Below are 21,211 nucleotides of genomic sequence, written 5' to 3' on the forward strand. Positions count from 1 at the left end.
ATTAAGACATTAAAAACTGTAATTAAAAACAATAATTTAAGGTGGAAAATAATTTGTATGCTTACTTTCATTTCATATTATTATTCAAATACATTTTTCTGCATAGATTTATGCATTATAGATCAGAACATTAATGCAGCAAATTATCGTACGTTATATGAAATATTGGCTAAAACCTTTACTGTGTCTCTCGCATAGTTTAAATTACAATGTTTTTGGAAAATAAAGTTTTGCCTGACCACATTGCTCACATGAAACGGAGTATTCTCTCGATTTTAAAGCTTTTATTTGTCAAATGTTTGAATCCGAATAGAATACACTTTGCACTTCTTATACACCACGTAGGCTGCTTTTTAGCTTTAAACACAGTACACAGTCGAACAGTGTGGAGTATATGAAGCGAGACATTAAATAAGAATGGGATCCGAATGCTTGCAGAAATGTGAGAATATTTTTCTGCAACGTGCAAAAATACGCTTAACTTACAACAACAGACCAACGATGAGCCTCTAGTCTCAAACACACCAAAAAGCTCGGACCAAAACCTTTATTTCATCGTGTGCGGGATAAAAAGATAAATACGATTATTGTATCCACCTGTCTTCTTCTGTTTGATGCAGGTGATAAAAAATAATGAAAAGCAGTGAGAAAATGAGTTTTAAAGAATTTAAAATCAAGTGTAACATCAACACATGCAAAATTTATGGAGCCCTGTGCATTACATTGCAACCCAAATATATATATATATATATATATATATATATATATATATATATATATATATATATATATATATTATTTGTTATGTGCTCCATACAAAAGTACTACATTCTTCAGACAATTAAAAACAAATTATTCTATTGAAATACAGTCCACAGTGCTTCAACGTAAGGTCAAAACCCAAACCAAAATGAAAAACACCACTCTCTTGCTGCTAGCGGTCCAGTTCTTCACGCTGATTGTCCACGAGTTGACATTGTCTGAAATATCTCAGACACTTTCATTCTTGTGCAAAACGTTCCACGCGCTGGTGTTACACGAACGTGAATATCATGATACCGATTACATTTCAGTAACAAAACTAACTTGACTCTTCCAGGTAAACTAACATGAAAAAATATACACATATTAAACGTCTCCGTGTTCTCACTTCCGCATGTCGTCTTATTCAAAGGCGTAGTTCATCCAAAAATGTTAACAGTTCTCCACCCGTCATGACTCTCTTTCTTCCGTGGACATTTTTTTTTTCAAGTCAAAGCGGTCGTTAACATTCGCCAGAACATCGTCTTTTGTGTTCCACAGGAGAAAGTGAATCATTGGGGTTTGGAAAGGCCGGCTCAGTTTATAATTTCATTTTAACGCTTTAACGAAGCCGAATAGCTCTTGAACGAGATGTTACCAGTCAGTCCGTGTTGTTTTCTGAAGTTCAGGGCTGGGCTCGGACCTTCAGCAGGGTTTTGAGGTGCACAGACATCTGCTCTTTGCTGCGGTGCTGCTGTACGTCCGTCTGAAGAGCCCCTTCTCCCACCCAGTGGCTGGGCGGCTTGGGGAGGACGCTGGGCGAGGGAGGCTCGCTGAACTTCGCTCCAGCGTACGTCTTCTCAGACTCCGGCGAGAGCTCAGGAGGGCAAGCGCCGACCCTCCCGAGGCCCTCAGCTGGGCTCTTCCCCATCAGGGAGGGCGTTTTCTGTCTTTGAGGGAGACGAGTGTCGTCCGATACGTTTCTCTGCTTGCTCCACTGTCTCCGTTTGCTCAGGCTCTCTGTGGTTTTCTCAAGACGGCTCGAGCTGTGGGCAGACGGCCTGCCGGGCTGGAGTCCTCGGTCGAAACTCTCGGTTTTTAGCTTCAGCTGCTGAAGACAAACGGGAAACACTTCAGATCATGTAAGACGGTCAGTGCACCGTGTATAAAGTTATTGTTTCTTAAAAGAAAGAGCTGATTCTCCATCACCCATTTAAGAGACGTGTAATAAGAAGCAGTTGTACTCCTAATTTAACTTTCTAAACAATAATCAACAATTAGTCTTCCTAATACAACTCGACATTGGTCTTCTTAAAGTGACTTACAGGGGAATGTTCTTTTTACATGTGCAACGGCATCTTTTTCATCTGTGAAATTAAAAAAAAGTTTATAAGATTTAAAAAGTTCTATTTAAAACAATAAAAAAGGGAATATGACAAATAGGTTACCAAACGTGTGAAATTAGCATTAGTAAAAAAATTTAAGTTAGCACAGAAGGTGGTACAGAAGAACATAAAAGTGGCTTGAGTGACACGAGTGCAGTTAAATTCGTGTGGAGATTAATGTTTTAAATATACAATTTTGAATCCAGAAATATTAATGTGTTTAAATAACTGAATTTATACGAAACCGCCAGCATGTGGTGGCAAGTGACTGATTCGATCACTGTATCGTTCATTAAACTGATTCATTCGAATAACTGATTCATTGAGAAGTGAATCAAGCGACTGGGTTTACTGGGTTCATGAATCACTGACTCACTTGATTCATTCAAAAACGCACTGCGTTTGCTTTTAGAGACTCAGCTGTTATTTGATTTGGAGCTATTTTCATTGACGATATCGAGCAAAATCATGCAGTACTTGTTTATTGTTCTGTTGTATTGAATCAATATCGCATTTGCAAACTCCCTTAATAATCAGTAAAAGCTGTCACTCTTATTATCGCGATCTGTGGAGGCACGAGTGAGTTCTCAAGACTCAAAAGCATGCCATACATGCGATCCAGAACAACAACAATAACGCGCTACATGTTTTTCCCCCCAACTCATTTTTTTCAAGCGACGACAGAAAACTTTATTCCCTGCATTTATTGCACTATTTGGGAAACGTAAGCCTGTTTACGGCCTTAAAATTATGAAAAGTAAACGACACATGGGAAGCCTGTTCCAATGTCATAGATTCGTGTGGAGATTAATGAATACAGAAATATTAATGTATTTAAATAATTTAAGAATTTAAGCATGTGGTGGCAAGTGACTGATTTGATCACTGTATCGTTCATTAAACTGATTCATTCGAATAACTGATTCATTGAGAAGTGAATCAAGCGACTGGGTTTACTGGGTTCATGAATCACTGACTCACTTGATTCATTCAAAAACGCACCGCGTTCGCTTTTAGAGATGCGCAGCGGCTCAGCTGTTACTTGATTTGGAGCTATTTTTATTGACGATATCGAGCAAAATCGAAACCTGCAATTAACGGACACCTGTTGAATCCATGCGTTTCATGTCGACACGTGTTGCTTTATTCATTAAGTTTTTCGTGATACTTTTCATTTGAATCTTGGGATGAAAACATTTCTTAACTGAAACTCTAAACCAATAAGCATGTTCACAAAAGTGATGCATAGTTCTATAAAATTCTTGTTGTACACAAAATAACATTTTAAACGATCCAGTAGATGAACATCTCTCTTTGGTGAGGTTTGGATAAAAAAAACACTCAAAAAAACCCAACTATATTTGATAAACCTTCTATGTTAGCTCATTCAATACATGTATAATGGCTGGCTTTATCTCAGAATGCACACATTTTTCCTAAGCCCCCATCGAACAATCGATATATTATAAATTAAACCAGGAGAGCAGAACACAACTCGTTTAATCCAACTGGTCTGGGTTACCCGTAGCGCAACCTTGCCTTGTTTCAGTCAGTTTGAGAGGAAATACTCCAAACCAGAAGTGCCTTCCTCAATCTGGTACACTAGTAATCGGAGCGCACTCATTAAAGGGGGGATAACATGCACTTTCACGCATTCAGATTCGTTTACACTGGTTTCTTATGCTACGTATTGATAAAAACTTGCACGGAAAGTAGGCCTGTGTTTCCAAAGAAGTGTGTTTTGGGTCGTAGGGGAACAGTAGGGTTCAGCGTTAAGTGAAGCAAAGGAGCGTTTTTGTTGACCAGGCCCAGTTCGACAATGGATTTGATCCCAGCTATAAAAGATCCCAGTCATGATTCAGAGCAGCAGACAGTAAGCGAAACGCCAACAATCGTCGCTCGTTAGCTCCGCCCGCACAGAACGCCTCCAGGAGGCGTGTCTAAAACGAAAGGCTTTTTGGAGGTATGAAGGATGCGCGTGTTATGTGCTTATCATGAAGTCAGAAGGCTTAAAGGCGTGTTATGCCCCCTTTAAGAAAAAAGTCAGAAGGCTTAAAGGCAGGGTAGGTGATTTTTGTCAAGTCTCTTCACATCCTACAAAGCAATCGCTAAGCGATCTAAATGTGTTCATACGTCCAATCAGCCTAAAGCCTACGATAGGCCGCCCTACCAATCGACATATGTATTAGCGTGCCTTTTATTTTCATCGTGTTTGCATTTCGTCCATCCATCGCGCTTTCGTAGGCCGAGAGAGAGCGGAAGTTGGACCTGATGCGCTTTGTGCTGTAAAGTTTTCTCACCGGTGAACGAGACATGAGGCAATCTGACAGCGTTGACGAGTCTCTCATCGTGTCACTGGTCAGCCTCCGGTCTGCCTGAGCCCGGTCATGTGATTCGGAGGAGGCGTGGCTTTGGAGAGCGATTCGCAGGTAGAGCGGGATCTTATGCTTTCAAAGCTAGCCTCTCTGAAATCACCTACCCTACCTTCAACAGAGCGGAAGGTGAAATTAACAAGAGTACTTAAGCTTCATGAGTATTATTTTAAAACCCAATTTTAGCTGAAGTAATCCTGCCCACCTCGTTAAGCATTTTAACAATCAATTCATAATGCATTTTAAACTCTTCGTCGGTTCGTAACAGGATCGGTCTTTCAGGTTATATATTTGGTTTTAAAAATGCTTGAATATACTTACCTACACTTGAAAATAGGTATACAATAGGTTTTACGCCTTGCAGTCACGATTACGATAAAAAGTTTTCTTTCCTACATTTTTCACGATGTCCAAAAGGCTCAGAATGCCTGTGCACCTAAATCTGGGATCTCTGCGATATGCATTGCACGATTGCATGCTTCTAAGGCAGAAAAGAACAAAAAAAAATCAATGTACAAAAATACGTTTCGGTCTGATTCCGGAGGCGACAGCTCAGCCTCTCTTTCTGATGCTGAAGTGTCAGGATTCGAGAGCTCATGGTGATGCTTTATGGATGGATTCGACCCCACAACCTTCCACCAATTTGCCTGCACCTTTAAACGCTAAACTAAACCGACGTGAGACTATTTACAGTACGAACATCAATTCTAAAAGAGATATTTGTGTTGCACAAACCCCGTTACCTGTTTATTCGTGGCTGGTTTAGACTGAGCTGGTTTGAGCTCTTCATTGGTGCTTAATGGAGGTTTAAAGCTGCTTTTGTTGACGTTTCCCGACGCTTTGTTGGGTTTGCTGTGAACGTTTCGTCCTCTCTTCTTCAAGAGCGCTTGTTTGGATCTGTTTATCTTCGCTGCTTTATTCTCCACGCTGGATTCAACACGATGTCCAAAAGCATCGCCCAGCATGATATCAACCTAACTATCCAAACAACTTTTTTATATCAAACGCGTCCGGACGTAAACAGACACCGACGGCGATGGCGGCGGATGTTTGGAGCTCGCTCGGAAGGTGACGGCCAAGGAGATTTTCTCAGTCGAATCTCCGTTTTCGAGAACACCATTAAAATATCCGTTTATAACGCGCTCCAGAGCAGAAACATCACCTTTCTCTTTTTCTCGTAATGGCTGTGCGCCGCAAACTGCGCATGCGCGCTCTATTACATCATATTTGTTTGAAAACATTCGAGGGCGTGATAGACGGCAAAGAATGCAGAATAATGTATTTTATAATGTCTTTTTACGAACGAGTGTTCATTTCCTATAGTCAAGTCTGGAAACCGAAACAAATCGTTTCCCCAAATAAAATCTATCGCAGCGATTGCGTTTACATAAAAACACAACATTACGTAATATTACGATAACATATAAAAGTGATTATTACAATGTTATTATTAACATACAATAATACACAAATCAAGTAAACACAAATTAAGTTAAAAGGTGTGGTAACTGTAATTTATTTGTGCTCGTTTAATTAAAATATGCAATTCTGTTATATTCATCTTGTTAGAAACCACCACTATCTATCTAAAATCATAAGAACGCTAATTTGCATCAGCTAAAAATTATTTTAAGTCAGTTATTTCTATCTTTTGTGCGTCAGAAGGAAATTTCAGTTTACATTTCCAAAACATTAATGATGTTTCATAAACCATCATTGGCATACTGTCGACTGGCAACAGCCAGGGCTCCACACGGAGATGTGAGCCGGTCATCATCATCCAGTTCGACCGGAATGACAAAAAAGAAACGAGAAGAACCCGAGACGTCTCTAAGATGCGGACCGTCCATCTATCTGGGTGTTCAGCGCCCCCTAGCGGCCGCCCGCAGTCACTGCCGCTGTCGGTTTCAGCGGGTAAAAGCACCGGGCTGCGGGACAACGTGGAGAATTACTGTTTACTTGTGAGCGGGCTTTGAGAAGCGGTCGTCTCATGGGGCTCATCTCATGACTGCTGAGCCGAGGACGAGCCTCTCTTTACGTCGCGGAGCTCTCGCTAAAGCCGCGAAGCGCTAACGGTGCTGGGGTTTGTTTTGTGTGAAGGGCCCAGGCAGCAGCGGATCCCCGAAGATCCTCCGGACCAGGCTCGAGCTCTGTCTCTGCGTACATCAGCGGGAACATGTCTCAAACCGGAGCTCCTCCGCGATGGAAGAACTGTCCCAGAAGAGGACAACCTGTGGCTGGTGAGCGTCTATCAGGCAGTTGTCAACAAAGCTGCTCTGTACCGATTCACATTCGCTCTTTGTGATAAAACGAGCCAGGTTCTTAGAGCTGGGCTAATATTAGAGAGCATTAATGTACTCGAGCGCTGAGCCGTGTGCGTGCGGCTTCGGTAAACCTGATTAAAACTCTACGCTTTCAGTCTTAACTGAGAGTTAGCTACCATTAGCCTGTGCTTGCTCGTAGCACCGACTCGTAGCGCTAACGGTGCACTGCGTCATATGCCAAAATAACCCAATGGTGACTTAACTACGTGTGTTTTTAATTAGACACGTGTACGACGTCAAAGCAGACACTGGGGCCTCTCTTAACTTGTTTTGTATGGTTTTAAATTGAGTGGCTAGCCAGATTAGCTTCACTACACGCAGGTCAACACAAGTACGTCACTGGGTAAGGGGCGGGCTTGACTTATGAATATTAATCGCCCCGTGTCACGTTCGCTCTCCTGATTTGCTGAGAGGCGGATGTCGGAACGCGGTTAACGAATCGTACTACGATGAAGGCGTCGTTTATGAATATTAATTAGAAGACTCTCTAGTCGGAGGCCGCGAGCTAATTAATATTCATGCCATCGGACTTCACCATAGTATGACCTTTGTACAGTACACCGACAGGCGGTTCCAAGCTTTGTATATATATATATATAAACACAGTATATTTAATGACTCATTTTTGCATCTAAAATCTGAGTAAAAATAATAGCCTATTGAAATTAAACTCGCTACACGAGTGTAATTAAATGAATACACGTGTCTCTGTAGTAAATCATTAAGTGTAAAGAACACGGTTATTTCTTTCTGCAGGGAAATTTCTACCCATGAAAACCATGCTTGGACCACGATACGATGATAAAGTCCCGGAGGAGAACAGGTTTCATCCCAGCATGCTGTCCAACTATCTCAAAAGCTTAAAGGTATATTGACGTGAAAGATGTTATGATGTCCACATCAAAAGACATTGTCCATAGAAAAGTCCATACAAGTTTTTTTTTTTAATGTACATTTATAACACTATTTCACTGAAAGTCATAAAAACAATATCGTAGAGTTTTTCTTCTGCTATTTGAGCAAATCCGAAGTCTTCAACCCCAGCGGATGTCCTCTTAAAGGGATAGTTCAAATGACCAATTCTGTAATCATTTACTAAGTTGTTCTGAACTTCTGTTTCCTTCTTATGTTGAATCTTGAAGAATGTTGGTAATCAAACAGTAGGTGGCAGCCAATAACTTCCACGGTGTTATATTTACAAAAAATACTATGTAAGTCAATGTCAAAAATATCTTCAGTAATGTTCAACAAAAAAGAAACTCCGGAACGTTGAGGATTAGATTTTTAATGTAAATGCATATGTATATGTGTATAACTGCTCCTCTGACTGAGCTGTGCTAAAAGGGATGCTGTCCTCAGGTGAAGATGGGTTTGCTGGTGGACCTGACGAACACCAGCCGCTTCTACGACCGAGCGGAGATAGAAAAAGAAGGAATCAAATACGTCAAGCTTGCCTGCAAAGGGTATGTGACTTACAGAAACCCAATGCTGCGTTGCTTTTCGCGCATTTGAAATATTATCCGCTTGTTAAAGCGTGACGCAAGGAAAGCTGTTTCTGGGTCCAAGCTTCTACTCGTTTCACTTGAGAGCACCACACCAACAGGCCTTTGTGAACACCGTTTATTCATATCACGCATTTAAGGATAAGCTTTTGAAAAACTCGCGGTGTACACTACAGTCTTTGGCTCCGTAAAATATGAACGTTTTTGTTTGTAGGTAGGACTGTATACATCATACATTGACGTGTGTGTTAGCACCATTTGTTGTTTGCGTTTGGCATCCGATAAGGACCTAGAGATGGTGACGTGACGTCAGATTTTGCAATGGTTTTTGTCACAGTACAATGTTAAATCCTATGATAAAAAAAAAAAAAAATCAAATTTCCAAAAAAGTATTGCATAACCAATTTTTATAATAAAAAAAAATGTAATAACTTAAAAAAAAAAATTCATAGTGTCTTGTTTTTTGGCAAAATAAAATGTTAGAATTTTACATTGTGAAAATATGATTGATATGATGGTATAAAACTGTATATATGTGTGTGTATGTGTGTGTGTATATATATATATATATATATATATATATATATATATATATATATATCATATAATTTTCTTTTTATATGTATAGAAATACAAACACATTTAATTTACATTGTGAAAATATGATGATTTATTAAAAAAATAAATAAAATAATATATATATATATATATATATATATATATATATATATATATATATGCATTTTTACATTTAATTTACAAACATAAAAGAAAATATTTTTGTCTAATATCACATTAGAAGACATTGTTGGTTAAGGTTACAAGTATGAGGGTAGGGCATGTATAGAAAATGACATAAAAAATAATCGGACAATAAAGGTGTTTTTCACGTGCTTGGATGTTAACAGAACCAATCAGACAGTGTGCTCTGAGGAAAAAAACACTTATAGGGCCCGATATGATTCAGTCGAAATGAAAGAGGGCCTTGGTAAGAGGAGGCTTACCCCTAAAAAAAGGCTAAAAAATACATTTATTGAGAGTATTCTGAAACATTAAAGTCTTATTTTTTTTAGCTGCTTGTGTGACGTGCTACAATAGTTCTGGCCTGTCACGCCGCCTTCATACGCAGTTGTTTGTGTCTCGTTCAGTCACGCAGAATGTCCCGCCGTAGAGACGACAGAGATGTTCATCAGGCTGTGCGAGCACTTCATAGAGAAGACGCCCACGGAGCTCATCGGTAAGACACAGCTCCGATTGATTTGTTTGTTGTTCAGAACCCTAAACCCTGATGTGTCCCGTCCTGGCCTGATGTGCCACACATGATAATTCATCTCGCTGAAAGCCGTCCTTATGACCCGTGTGCCGTATTCCACAAGAAATAGCGTGCAGTTTTAAGCGGTATTCACCGGAAATATAGCTGTCCGTGTATATTCTATTGCAGCTTTGAACATGTTTAAAGTGAAAATACCGCCCTAAGCAACACGATTACGGCCAGCTGGAATATATTTAATATTTAATACGCAGTTATATGGATGCAGAACGTTGGACCAATGAGATCTGACTGTGGACAGGAATAGAAACGGAGCCCACCAACAAAATGTTCCGTTGCATCTGTTATCACTTCAAGAGTTCATCCGCAAAAACGGATTTTATTATTTATAGTCATTTATTGTGTCGACTAGCTGTATTTTTTTGTTATTTTTAGCCTCATTAAAATAACCCAGCTGCAGTTTGATTGCGATTTAATTGGAATACAGAATGAAAAAATATGATTATTGAAAATGAGTCTATATTTGGAGATGAACTGTTCATTCGTTGGTGTATCAGGTCGAGTCCGGTTAGAAGACTTCTATAGAAAGACAATAAAACACCAAAAAACGAAGAAAAAAAAATGTATCGCAAGGAAAATATAAATGGATTTGGTTTTTAGTTTTTGTAAATAAGTCACCAACTTGTAAAAAATAAAAATAAAAATTATATTATATATATAAAATTAATATAATATTTTATATATATATATATATATATATATATATATATATATATATATATATATATATATATATATATATATGTATATATATATATATATATACTATATATATATACTGTATATATATATATAATATAAAATTAATATATATATATATATATATATTTTTTTTTCATAAGTATCTTCTTATATGAATTAATGTTTTAATAAAGAACATAAAAAGAACATAATTTTTATATTTGGTGTAAAGAAATGTGTTTGTGGATTAAGTTGTTCCTCCTCTAAGCCCCGCCTCCTGAAACAGGTCGATTTGTACAAAGCTCATCGTTCTAAAAAAAAAAAAAAAAAGCGGGGTCTGCTCCGATTGGCCAGCTGTCCAGTGTGTTGTGATTGGCTGAATACCTCAAGCGTTTGGCGGAAAGTTACTCCTCTTATCATAACACGATGCCGCGTCCTTGCGCCGTGACACAAAAACTATAAAAGATACTGCAAACGACATTTTATTCTTTACAGATGTCCTTCAGGCACCAAGAGCTTGTAACATTCTAAAGAGAAAGGAAAATGTGAAATTGCATAATATGACCCTTTTAAGGTCTGAAAAAAATTACGTTACATGCAATTTAACACTTAAACATGAGCAGGAGTATGGCTAAATCTGAGCAGCAAGCGTCACTCGGTCACGTCCTGAGAAATGAGGCATCATGGGAGCTAAGTGACAGATGCAGACTTTGAGTCACTGACATGCAGCAGTGAACTCTATGAATAATTCTTATTTCTGATTTGCAGCAAATAATGTGACATGAGATACACATGACATTCATATTTGACGTTACTTACATACTCCACTGTTCAAAGGTTTGAGGTCAGGCCGATGTTTATCTCATCCGAGCCATTCAATTGGTCAAAAATCCAGCGTAACAGTGTTATAAAAAAATGTGGAAAGTAGCTGTCTTCAATGTGAATATTTAGGATCATTTTCAGCATGGTTACCGCTTTAGAAGCGTTTTGGATTATTGTCGACGTTAAAAACGGCCATAATTAATTTTTTCAGGATTCTTTGATGCGCGGGAAGTTTAAAAAAACCCCCAGCATTTATTTGTAATAGAAATCTGTAGTTACATTATAAAAATTGAATGCGACTTTGCCGAATAAGGGCATCCATTTCTTTCAGTGCTGTCACTAAATAAAATCCAAAATAAATGTTTTTGTGTAGACAATATATTTATTACTTATGCATCAATACACACACGTGCATGTATTATGCATATATTTAAATGTGATAGATTATATCTTAATATTAATATATGCATGTAAAAAATATATGCTGTCTTTATATACGCATATTAAAGCGCACATATTCCGTAAAACGACACCTTTGGATGTTTGACAGCACTGATTTCTTTGGATTATCTCACTAGCCGCTAATATGTTTGCACATCGAAGTATACTGAAGGTTTTATGAAATGAACCGAGATCCTGATGGTTCAGTAGCGAGTCGGGCCTGTTGGAGGCGCTCTCAGGTCGTGGTTAGGCGCTGCGTATGAGATGGAATACGTGAAGGCCATTGTTATCGCCACTGCAACAGTGCGATTGACGGAGCTCGGGGCGACTGTTACTGGTCCTCTGATGATTAATCAGGTAAATTAGCTACACAGTCGATTTTCTGCTGCCGCGCTCTCCTTTACGCTAAACACCTTGTGATTTCTTCCTCACTTTTTAGTTTTGGCGCCTTAATATCAGGAGTGCTCCACACGTGGAGAGAGGGAAAGACAACTTTAGAGGTTTCGGGTAAATGCTCCGCCGCGAGTCAGAGCAGATGTTTCGTAAGTGGACAGATGTTTGCGGCTCTGCTGGATTGTTTACACACAAGACCCGTTTTTACGTGCGTTTGACACATTTCTGATGAATAGCGAAGTCATCAAAACAATGAAAAGAGCCCACAAATGGAATTATATGGAATGAGCTGGAAATGTAAAACTATGGGCTGTGCTTCTTGTAAATGGGTTCCTTTGGTTTCGACTCCGGCTTCATGCACCCTGGGACTTTCCTTTCGTATTTTAATGCATGGAATAGTGCATCAAATAGATTTTTTTTTGGAGCATTTGCATGACCAAGACAAATTTGCCTTCGGGACAATAAAGTTCCCCTCACCTTACCTTAACCATCAGACCAAGCAGCACAGCCGGGATCGTTCCCACGCTAATTCTGCGCCCGCCGTGAATGAATGGTTTATGTTTTGTCCGTTTGCCGTGGGTTGTAGGACGGCGTAGGTACCGTCACGTGACTCGTGAAGCGCTGGGGGAGTGCGAAGAGTAGCGTGCAAAAAAAAAACAAAACGTTTACAACGCTTAACTACTGCCACGAAGAAATGCAGCTGCGGTTGCTGTCGGATGATCAATATGTTTGACACGAATGCTAATTAGCTAACACGATGTTTCTGTTTTTAACGTGCCCTTTGCTCCACCTGTCCGCTGCTGCGCAGGACCTCGTAACGTGAATGACAGTCATTTGAAACAAATGATGAACACCTCACAAAGACTAATAATTGATGCACCGTTGGCCGTAATCTCATGCTTGAGAAAATATTCATTAATCGGATGAGTTGAGGTGAGGTGAGTGTGCGTGGAGTTTTATGTGCTCTGTATCACATACCAGTAAGATACATGAATATCATCACATCATCTTTCACAGTTTGAATACATTATATATCTGTTTTTTTTAAATTAAAATCCAGTTATTTTGTTCACTTTCCCACATTCAATCAATGTAAATGATTTAACATTGCATTATGTGCTATTTTTCTCACATTTCTGTTTTTTGGAAGTAAAAGCTCCCAGAAGTGTATAATTATATTTATGTTTTTGTTATCAGTAATGTACATTAAGGTGTTTTTTTTTAGTTTAGTTTATTTTAGTGTCTTGTTTGTTTGACATTTATATATTGCCATTTGTATTTACAGACACTTTGTATATTTATATATTATATATATATATATATATATATATATATATATATATATATATATATATATATATATATATATATATATATATATATATATATATATATATATATATATATAGTATATATATATATATATATATATAGTATATATATATATATATATATATATATATATATATATATATATATAGTTATATATATATATATATATATATATATATATATATATATATATATATATATATATATATATATATTATAGTTATATATATATATATATATATATATTATATATATATATATATATATATATATATATATAGTTATATATATATATATATATATATAGTTATATATATATATATATATATATATATATATATATATATATATATATATATATATATATATATATATATATATATATATATATATTATATATATATATATATATATATATATATATATATATATATATATATTATATATGTTATATATTATATATAAAAAAGAAATATAAATATCAAATATAATATAAAATATGAGGCAATATTGTTTTTTTTTTACAATTTCTGACAAAATGCAGCTCCCGTTTTTTTGTTCTTTTTTGTTTTTTTTTAATCAACTCGTTGTTCTCTCTTTTGAGTTTTTAATCACATTTCTCACTTTCCCCTTTTCTATTGTCGAGTTATAAATCGAGTTATAAAGTCTGAAATGCGAGATATAAAGTTGCATTTGTCCAAAAAAAAGACTAAATGTAAGATGTTATAGGTTTAAATAGTATTGGATGCTGTAACTATAGAGCTAACATAATATGTTCCCTATGAACTGCATACGTGAATATTAATTGTTTAATGCAAATTCATGCTTTGAAAGTAGAGGAGTCATAACAGGTTTCATTTAGTCTTCATTTAGATTTCATTTTAGCTTCTAATAGTGTTTGATGACCAAAAAATGATTCTGACATCCAAAGGCGCAACGATACATTTTTATCTCTGTAATATATTTTATCGCTGAATATAATCTTTCCGTTTACGTATGGTTTGTTAGGATAAGACAACGTTTGGCTGTGATACAGATATTAGAGTATCTAGAATCTGAGAGCGCAAAAAAAATCTAAAATGTAATTAACATCCCAATGATTTTTCGCATAAAACAAAAAAAAAAGATAATTTTGTCACTTATAATGAATTGTTGAAAAATATAGCCCTTGCCGCTTAAGGTTTTGTGCTCCAGGGTTATTTATATGGCCCTTGGTGATCATTCTGACCTTAATGTTGCAGCAGACAGTTTCCATCCTGCCAGCTAATGGAAGATCCCAACCCATAATCCCCAGCGCTGTTCCCTCAACCCTTAGAGAGCGGTTTAGTTGTGTTTGGTAGTTTTATCATGCCCCACCATGATGCTGCAAGCCAAAAACCCCCCTCAGCGGTGCTGAAGACGATCTCCCAACGTATAAATAACACTTCAAAACCGCACAAAGTCCCTCAGTCGGCCGCCAAAGAGCAGGCATCAATGGCGTCGAGCGTCTTTGGAGTGTCTTAGGAATGGCTGTTTGCATCAGCGTTCTTGTTCAGTCGCTATCTAGCGTCTAGGACAGCTGTGGGATGTGGTAGAAAATCACCCCGAAGAGTGCGTGGCGTTCAAATCTTTATTTTTTTTTTGTATCGCCAGAGGACGTAATCCCAGAAATGGCCGTTGCGGCGGCCTCCGCGTGAGGACGCTTTGATAAGAAAGCTCATTTACCGATACCTCAGTCGAGTCGTCGTAAGCGTAGACGCGAAGGCGGGGTGATCAATAACCAACAGGCTGTACGCTCGGCGGAGTTTGTTCATTTTGCCGTCATTTGACATTTGGCTTGTGTCCACTTTTGAAAAAAAAAAAAAAGCCCCGTTGGCTATGATTTACTAATGAAGCCACTTTATCAGGTTATGGAGAAAATGTATGAAATTCATTTTAGTCTAGATGAAAGAGCTTGTTTCACTGCTCGGGGAATGTATAGAGAAAATATGTTGAATGTGGCGTGTGTTTCTGTTGCTACTGGAAACGGTTCATCAACGAGCGTCATTGCAAAGTGTTTGTCTTTTGTAATTTTTCACCAAAATGTAATAACTCGCACTACCTCTTCTTTTCATCTAACCTTTGCTAGACTGTGTTAATGTCAACCGATAGATAAATAGAGTCAGTTTAAAATACATACTGTCAAGTTTAAGTTTAAATACTTTACGTTTGGGGTCGGTACGATTTTTTTTTAAAGGACATTGCTTCTGCTCACCAAGGACGCATTTATTCGATACAAAAACCCCAATGATGCTGTGAAATATTATTAAAATCGGAAATATTTTTTAATGATTATACCGTAAAATGCCATTTTCAGCTTCATTACTCGCGTGACCTTTCAGAAATCATTCTGATGTGTCGATCTGCTGCTGAAAACACCAACTCTTCTGGCGACTAGAAATAAGAATCTCTTTGATTGAATTCATCCTCGAGCGTGCATAAAAAAGGCATTAAAACGACAACAAAAGCAAAAAACGGTAGTGTCGCTATGTGAACCTTAGATTGAGTAAATTATTGTTTGTCTTTTTGACACCAAACGTCCGCAGCTTAGACATTCAGGAGGACATTTGCCTCATTTCTCATTACAAACCGTTGCTCCTGCAATGTTCTTCAGGTAGAAGTTCATGCAAAAGCCAGGTCGAGGTCAGGACTGGTGTATTTTCTTCTGTCTCTATTTGTCCCGTAACGCCATTAAAACTCGGCTGACTTTACGTTTGCCTCATAAATTTCCTGATGTATTTTTTTTTTTGTTCTCAAACTCTCAAACTGCAGCGCAGGAAGCTGCCGGTCTGCAGAACGCATTTGCATATCGTTCCGTACAAGCTTTGTGTTTTTTTTTTGTATGCGATAGTTTGCGCTGTTCACAACCGCTGACAGTGGGCCGAACGCAGCTCCAGCAGATTGACGACTGAACACACACATTACAATTGATGGACGCTTTCTTCTTCTTCTTAAAGAATGCCTCCTCGTTGGGGTTCCTTCAGCAGTACCTTGACAAATGCTGAACGCGCAGAACGGAACGGAACGAACCAGAAAAGCACAACCCATCCGACGCTGCATAAAGCTGTAAAGCAGGGAGCTGAGAGAGTTTTGTTACTGACTAAAATACTGAAATATTGTCAAACTAGATGCTAAATGCTCTACTGTTTTATTCAGAATTCTTCTAAACAGTGTTTGATTCAATTGCGTCAGAGTATCCCTTATTTTCTCAATAGAAAAGCAATTGAATTCCATCAAATTATTGCTTAAATAATTGTTAGCGCTGTATAGCATCTTAATGGCTCATGAGAGAGCACGAGCCGTTTGAATATGGTACAGCGTGCGGCGCTGATCAGAGACGTTGCTTTACGTCTTCGAGAAACCGCAAGCCTCTGATTTCCTTCCACCGCTGGTGGGTCAGATCGAATCAAGCTCCGCTTACTGCCCGTGTTTATTTCCTCAATCGTGTCTCATCGGCTGTTAGCCTCCGTCACGTGGATGAAGAGAAGACGGTTCATTAGGATGAGGAGCTCTGTGGATGATTGACGCCGTCTGCGCTGAACGCAGCTGAACTCTCCGCTTCTCTTTTGCCTGCGTGTCAGAAACGGCACGGGCGTCTGTTTACCGTCGGCGGCTCACATCCAGAGCAGACCGCGCCATTGATTGGGGGATGCCACGAACTCCACGCGCTTCGCTCGGGCTTCGTTTCTCTCGCAGAACGTGCTTTTCCATTGGTTTTCTACAGTAGACTCGCACGAGATAAACACAACCGGCCATTGATCGCAAGCTTTTAAACGCAGTAGTGTACTGTAATTGGTCGTGAAATGTTCAAGCCGATGCTGCGTGTCAGATTATTGGAGATTGTAACTCTGCATAGTGTATATATTCACAGACTGGAAAATGAAAGTTGAATCGCGCTTAAGAAGTACAGCCAGGGTCTGTTTCGTGAAAAACATTGGTGTCAAACTATACTAAAGTTGTCACTGCGCAATTATCATGGTCGAAAGACTTCATAAGGGTAGTGTTGCAGTATCTGTATACGTTTCAAATATTACGTTAGTCAAATGCACAAAAAGAACTTCTTGTAGTCTGGGCTGTCTAAAAAACGTTGCTCTGGTGCACGTATAGAGCGCTTTTGCTACTGTTCTTCTTCGGTGTTTTCTCCTTGTGATCGCTTCCATCGTCCTCATTTGTAAGTCACTTTGGATAAAAGCATCTGCTAAACGACTAGATGCCACCTGCCATGTTGGAGTGTAAACTAGCACTGGATTATTTACAGTATTGCGGCGCGCGTGTAGTATTAACACAGCATCAATATTGAAAAGAGACACATCAGTTTGAAATCATTCTGGTGTTGCACTGATTTCTGTTGGGGGGTTTCTCTCTGACCTTCACCCCAAACGTCTGCTCCGGGAATTTGGACATTTTTGAGCAGATAGGAAATTCCTCATTCCTCACAAATGCATGTGCGAGCTTTTTAGTGGTCGGCCTTCAGTGGTATGTTGGCAGATATTTGGCATTTCGTAATTATTGGCATGTGTGCGTATAAAAATGTATTCTTTTGCTTTTGTATCATTAATAACAGAAAGTGAGGCAGTTTAATATGTTAATTATTAATATATAATATTATGCATGCTAGGTTTACTTTCTATCTGTCATATTCAGGAGATAAATGGGAATTTGACCGTGTCCTATGGTGTGACAGTAAAAATTGAAAGTAAAAAATTAAAAAACAATAACATGAGAAAAAATGCACCTTCATACTTATAGCATGAGAAAGGTTCATTTTCAATGTTATACTAATATACAGTTAATTTAACTGTAAACCTTGTTTTTATTAATTTATTTGAAAAATCGTTACAGATGCAAAATGGATGAATGTAAGAATGTATTTCTTTTTCAGATTTATTCTAAAATTAAGTTCATATTATATATATACTGTGTGTGTATATGTGTGTATATATATATATATATATATATATATATATATATATATATATATATATATATATATATATATATATATATATATATTTATTTATATTTTTATATATATATATATATATATATATATATATATATATTTTATTTTTTTTTTTTTTTTTTTTAATGACACTTTTTTTAATGACATGTTTATCGTCCGTTCCAGTTTATTCCATTGCGACGCGTGTTACACGGACGACTTCGGTCTTTGCATCTCGCTGTTTTTCACCACTTTTGCGCTCGCAGCCCGCTAAACAAAAGGCCAGCTCTGTGAAAGAAGCACGTCTTTCTGCCGATGACTGTAATTATCTTAATAAGTTCACACAGTTATTTGCAAGCCGAGTTTCAGCTCTCAGCGCTGCATGTTTAACACCGTCTACCAAACGGAGCACCCTCTTCCGCTCCGAAGGCCGGCGGTCACGGACCGCATAAATAACCAAAAAAGATGATGATATTGATTTCAGCGAGCGCACGCGGCCAGAATGATTGGTGGGCTGGGTTTGGGCTGGGATGTGTGAGTAACGTGCGATTCAGTTGTGTTGAAGTCACTGTTGTGTTCTGTCTCCCGCAGGCGTTCACTGCACGCATGGCTTCAACCGCACCGGCTTTTTAATATGTGCCTACCTGGTGGAGAAAATGGACTGGAGGTTAGATAGCACACACACACACACACACATACGGGCACAAAAATCGACTTTTTTTTGCCCACCGGCCACAGTAGATGGAAAATGCCACCTTTTTGCACACACTATATCTCATTCGATTGGTGGCAGACGTTAATTTCAAGATGAAGACGGCATTAATTGCTTAAAATTGCGCTTATTAAAAAAATGTAAAAATTCAACTGGCTAATTCGTTATAGAAAGGTGCTTTCTTGCCATTGCTATTCTTTAAAATCACACATTTACTTCCGACAAATTACATTAAAGATATCATTTCTTGTGTTTAAGCAACACAATTTAAGGGAAGATGAGCAGAGTTAGTTTTGAAGAAATCAGTTATTTGGCAAGCATGCATTAAATTGATCAAAAGTGACAGTAAATGCGTTTTTAATGTTTCAAATAAATGACATTTTGACTATGTATGTTTTTACAAAAATACTGGGCACTATTTTCAACAGTAATAATAATAACCAGAATATTAGAATGATTTCTGAAGGATTATGGAGTAATGATGCTGAAAATTCAGCAGCGTGTCACAGCAATCAATGACATTTTACAGTATATTCAAATAGAAAAGTTATTTTAAATATTAAAAATATTTTATCGATAATATCTGTTAACATTTTTAATGTATTTTCTTCTAATAAATGCAGCCTTCTTACAAAAATATAAAAGCAACATCTTTTGAACGTTTTTTTTTTCCCCTGGAAATTCAACCCTGCCTTTTTCTATGTATTATATGAGTATATACTAATGCCAGCGTTGTCAAGTAAATTACATATTTTACATCTGAAAGTGGCATCTCACCTTGTTTTCTGTTTTTCTTTGGACCGATGGACACACGTCGAAAATTATGAAGCACAAATGATCGCGTCTGACATCAACGCAATAAAAACCTGTCAAAACAATAAAACTAATGTTATAAAATATGACTCTGTGATATCACCAGTCAGCCATAAACAACCAATACGTCTGCACTGATTATAACGCTCTGCAATGTGCAAAAACAAACCCCAAAGAATCCGATCAATGAAGCTGTCTGTACTGAAAGTCCAGTCTCTGACGCAGGAGACTTCAGCTCGGTTAGAAGTGTTTTTTTATGAAATTTGTGAAACCTTTCCATTGGACAAAGGATTCTTTTATAGTGGAAAAATTATTTAGATTATTGGAATGTTCATCGGTTTTCAAAGGGGACCTATTATGCCCCTATTAATATGCAATACGTGTCTCTTATTACTTACGTTTTAGCTCAAAATAACTTTCTGATCATTTTATAGCTTGTTAAAATTGACACTTTTAGGGTATAGGCCTAAACGCCCCATTTTTGTGCGTGTCCCGTTGAATGCAAACGAGCTGGTGCACCCGCCCCCTTTTCAGAAGAGGGCGGGGCTTCAAGAGTTCAAGATCCGACAATACCAGTGCTGGTCTTTGCAAATAAATATTCTACTATTCGATTTTTTTTTACAATTGTATCCTGGCTCCTTCAAGCTTGGTAATGCTTGTGGATGGTGGCCATGGCTTTGAAGGTCCATAAATCTGATATTGAGTATGTGAAGCGTCATTCACAGCGGCGTCCATCTGCGAGGAATGTACGCTATCAAACACACGACTGTTAGCCAATCACAGCAGTGGGCGTCGACAGTCCTCCAATTCAAACAGAGCCTACTGATGAGTTTTTAGTCACATATGAGCCTTTAAATCATGAAAAAGACATGCCGATTTACTACAATGTCTTAATTACGATAGGAAGCTCTGAATTTACTTAAAGTTCAGCTTTTCTGAGTGGGAGGCTTGTCAGATGAACAATCATAGCGCAAGATATGAAAATGTATTACTCTTTTAGTCAGCTTAAATGTGAACAAGCGACCTGTCGTTCTCCGCGGCGGCACGATAATACACCAAGTGAAAATACAAATACGTCACATACTGTGCTCAAGAGTTCCCTGTCTTTGCCCGTAAATAAAGAAGGAATTTTGACTACCAAAATCACTCTTACAGCATAAAAAGTGTCTTCTTTTTTTCAGAGGAGATCAGAAAAACTCTGCTGACGTCTTTGGCTTTGGAAGAAGTTAAAAGTCATTTTTAAGTTTCTGAGTCTCCAGCAGACTTCACGTTGTAATCTATAAATGGAAAGGCTTGGAACAGTAGTAGGTCTTCCTCGGAGCCATCTGCTGAAATTTCAATGAGAGCGCATTAAAAAAACATGCTTAGAAGTGAAGGCTTTACGTCTATCACCTACGGTCAGT

General features: G+C 37.9%; 2 protein-coding genes across 3 annotated transcripts in view; one reads left to right on the plus strand and one right to left on the minus strand.

Annotated features, from left to right (window-relative positions):
• Positions 1-269: 269 nt before the first annotated feature.
• Positions 270-5,710, minus strand: pnrc1 (proline-rich nuclear receptor coactivator 1). 2 transcript variants are annotated; one of them, XM_043219051.1, is made up of 2 exons: positions 5,242-5,710; positions 270-1,849 (listed from the first exon to the last, which is right to left on the minus strand). In XM_043219051.1, the coding sequence occupies exons 1-2, from the start codon at positions 5,461-5,463 to the stop codon at positions 1,427-1,429; spliced, it is 645 nt and encodes a 214-aa protein (XP_043074986.1). In that variant the 5' UTR covers positions 5,464-5,710; the 3' UTR covers positions 270-1,426. The 2 variants fall into 2 exon arrangements, with proteins under 2 accessions (XP_043074986.1, XP_043074985.1); XM_043219050.1 differs by having other exon boundaries at positions 270-1,852.
• A 636-nt stretch (positions 5,711-6,346) lies between these two features.
• rngtt (RNA guanylyltransferase and 5'-phosphatase) overlaps positions 6,347-21,211 on the plus strand; it is an 82,387-nt gene continuing 67,522 nt past the window's right edge. Inside the window, exons 1-5 of the mRNA XM_043219048.1 lie at positions 6,347-6,738; positions 7,579-7,688; positions 8,182-8,285; positions 9,473-9,561; positions 18,875-18,950. Of these exons, the coding sequence (XP_043074983.1) occupies positions 6,675-6,738; positions 7,579-7,688; positions 8,182-8,285; positions 9,473-9,561; positions 18,875-18,950 (443 nt within the window). The 5' untranslated portion in view covers positions 6,347-6,674. The remainder of the gene's footprint in view (positions 6,739-7,578; positions 7,689-8,181; positions 8,286-9,472; positions 9,562-18,874; positions 18,951-21,211) is intronic.

Source organism: Puntigrus tetrazona, chromosome 20 (assembly GCF_018831695.1).
Source record: "Puntigrus tetrazona isolate hp1 chromosome 20, ASM1883169v1, whole genome shotgun sequence".
NCBI classification, from domain to species: Eukaryota; Metazoa; Chordata; class Actinopteri; order Cypriniformes; family Cyprinidae; genus Puntigrus; species Puntigrus tetrazona.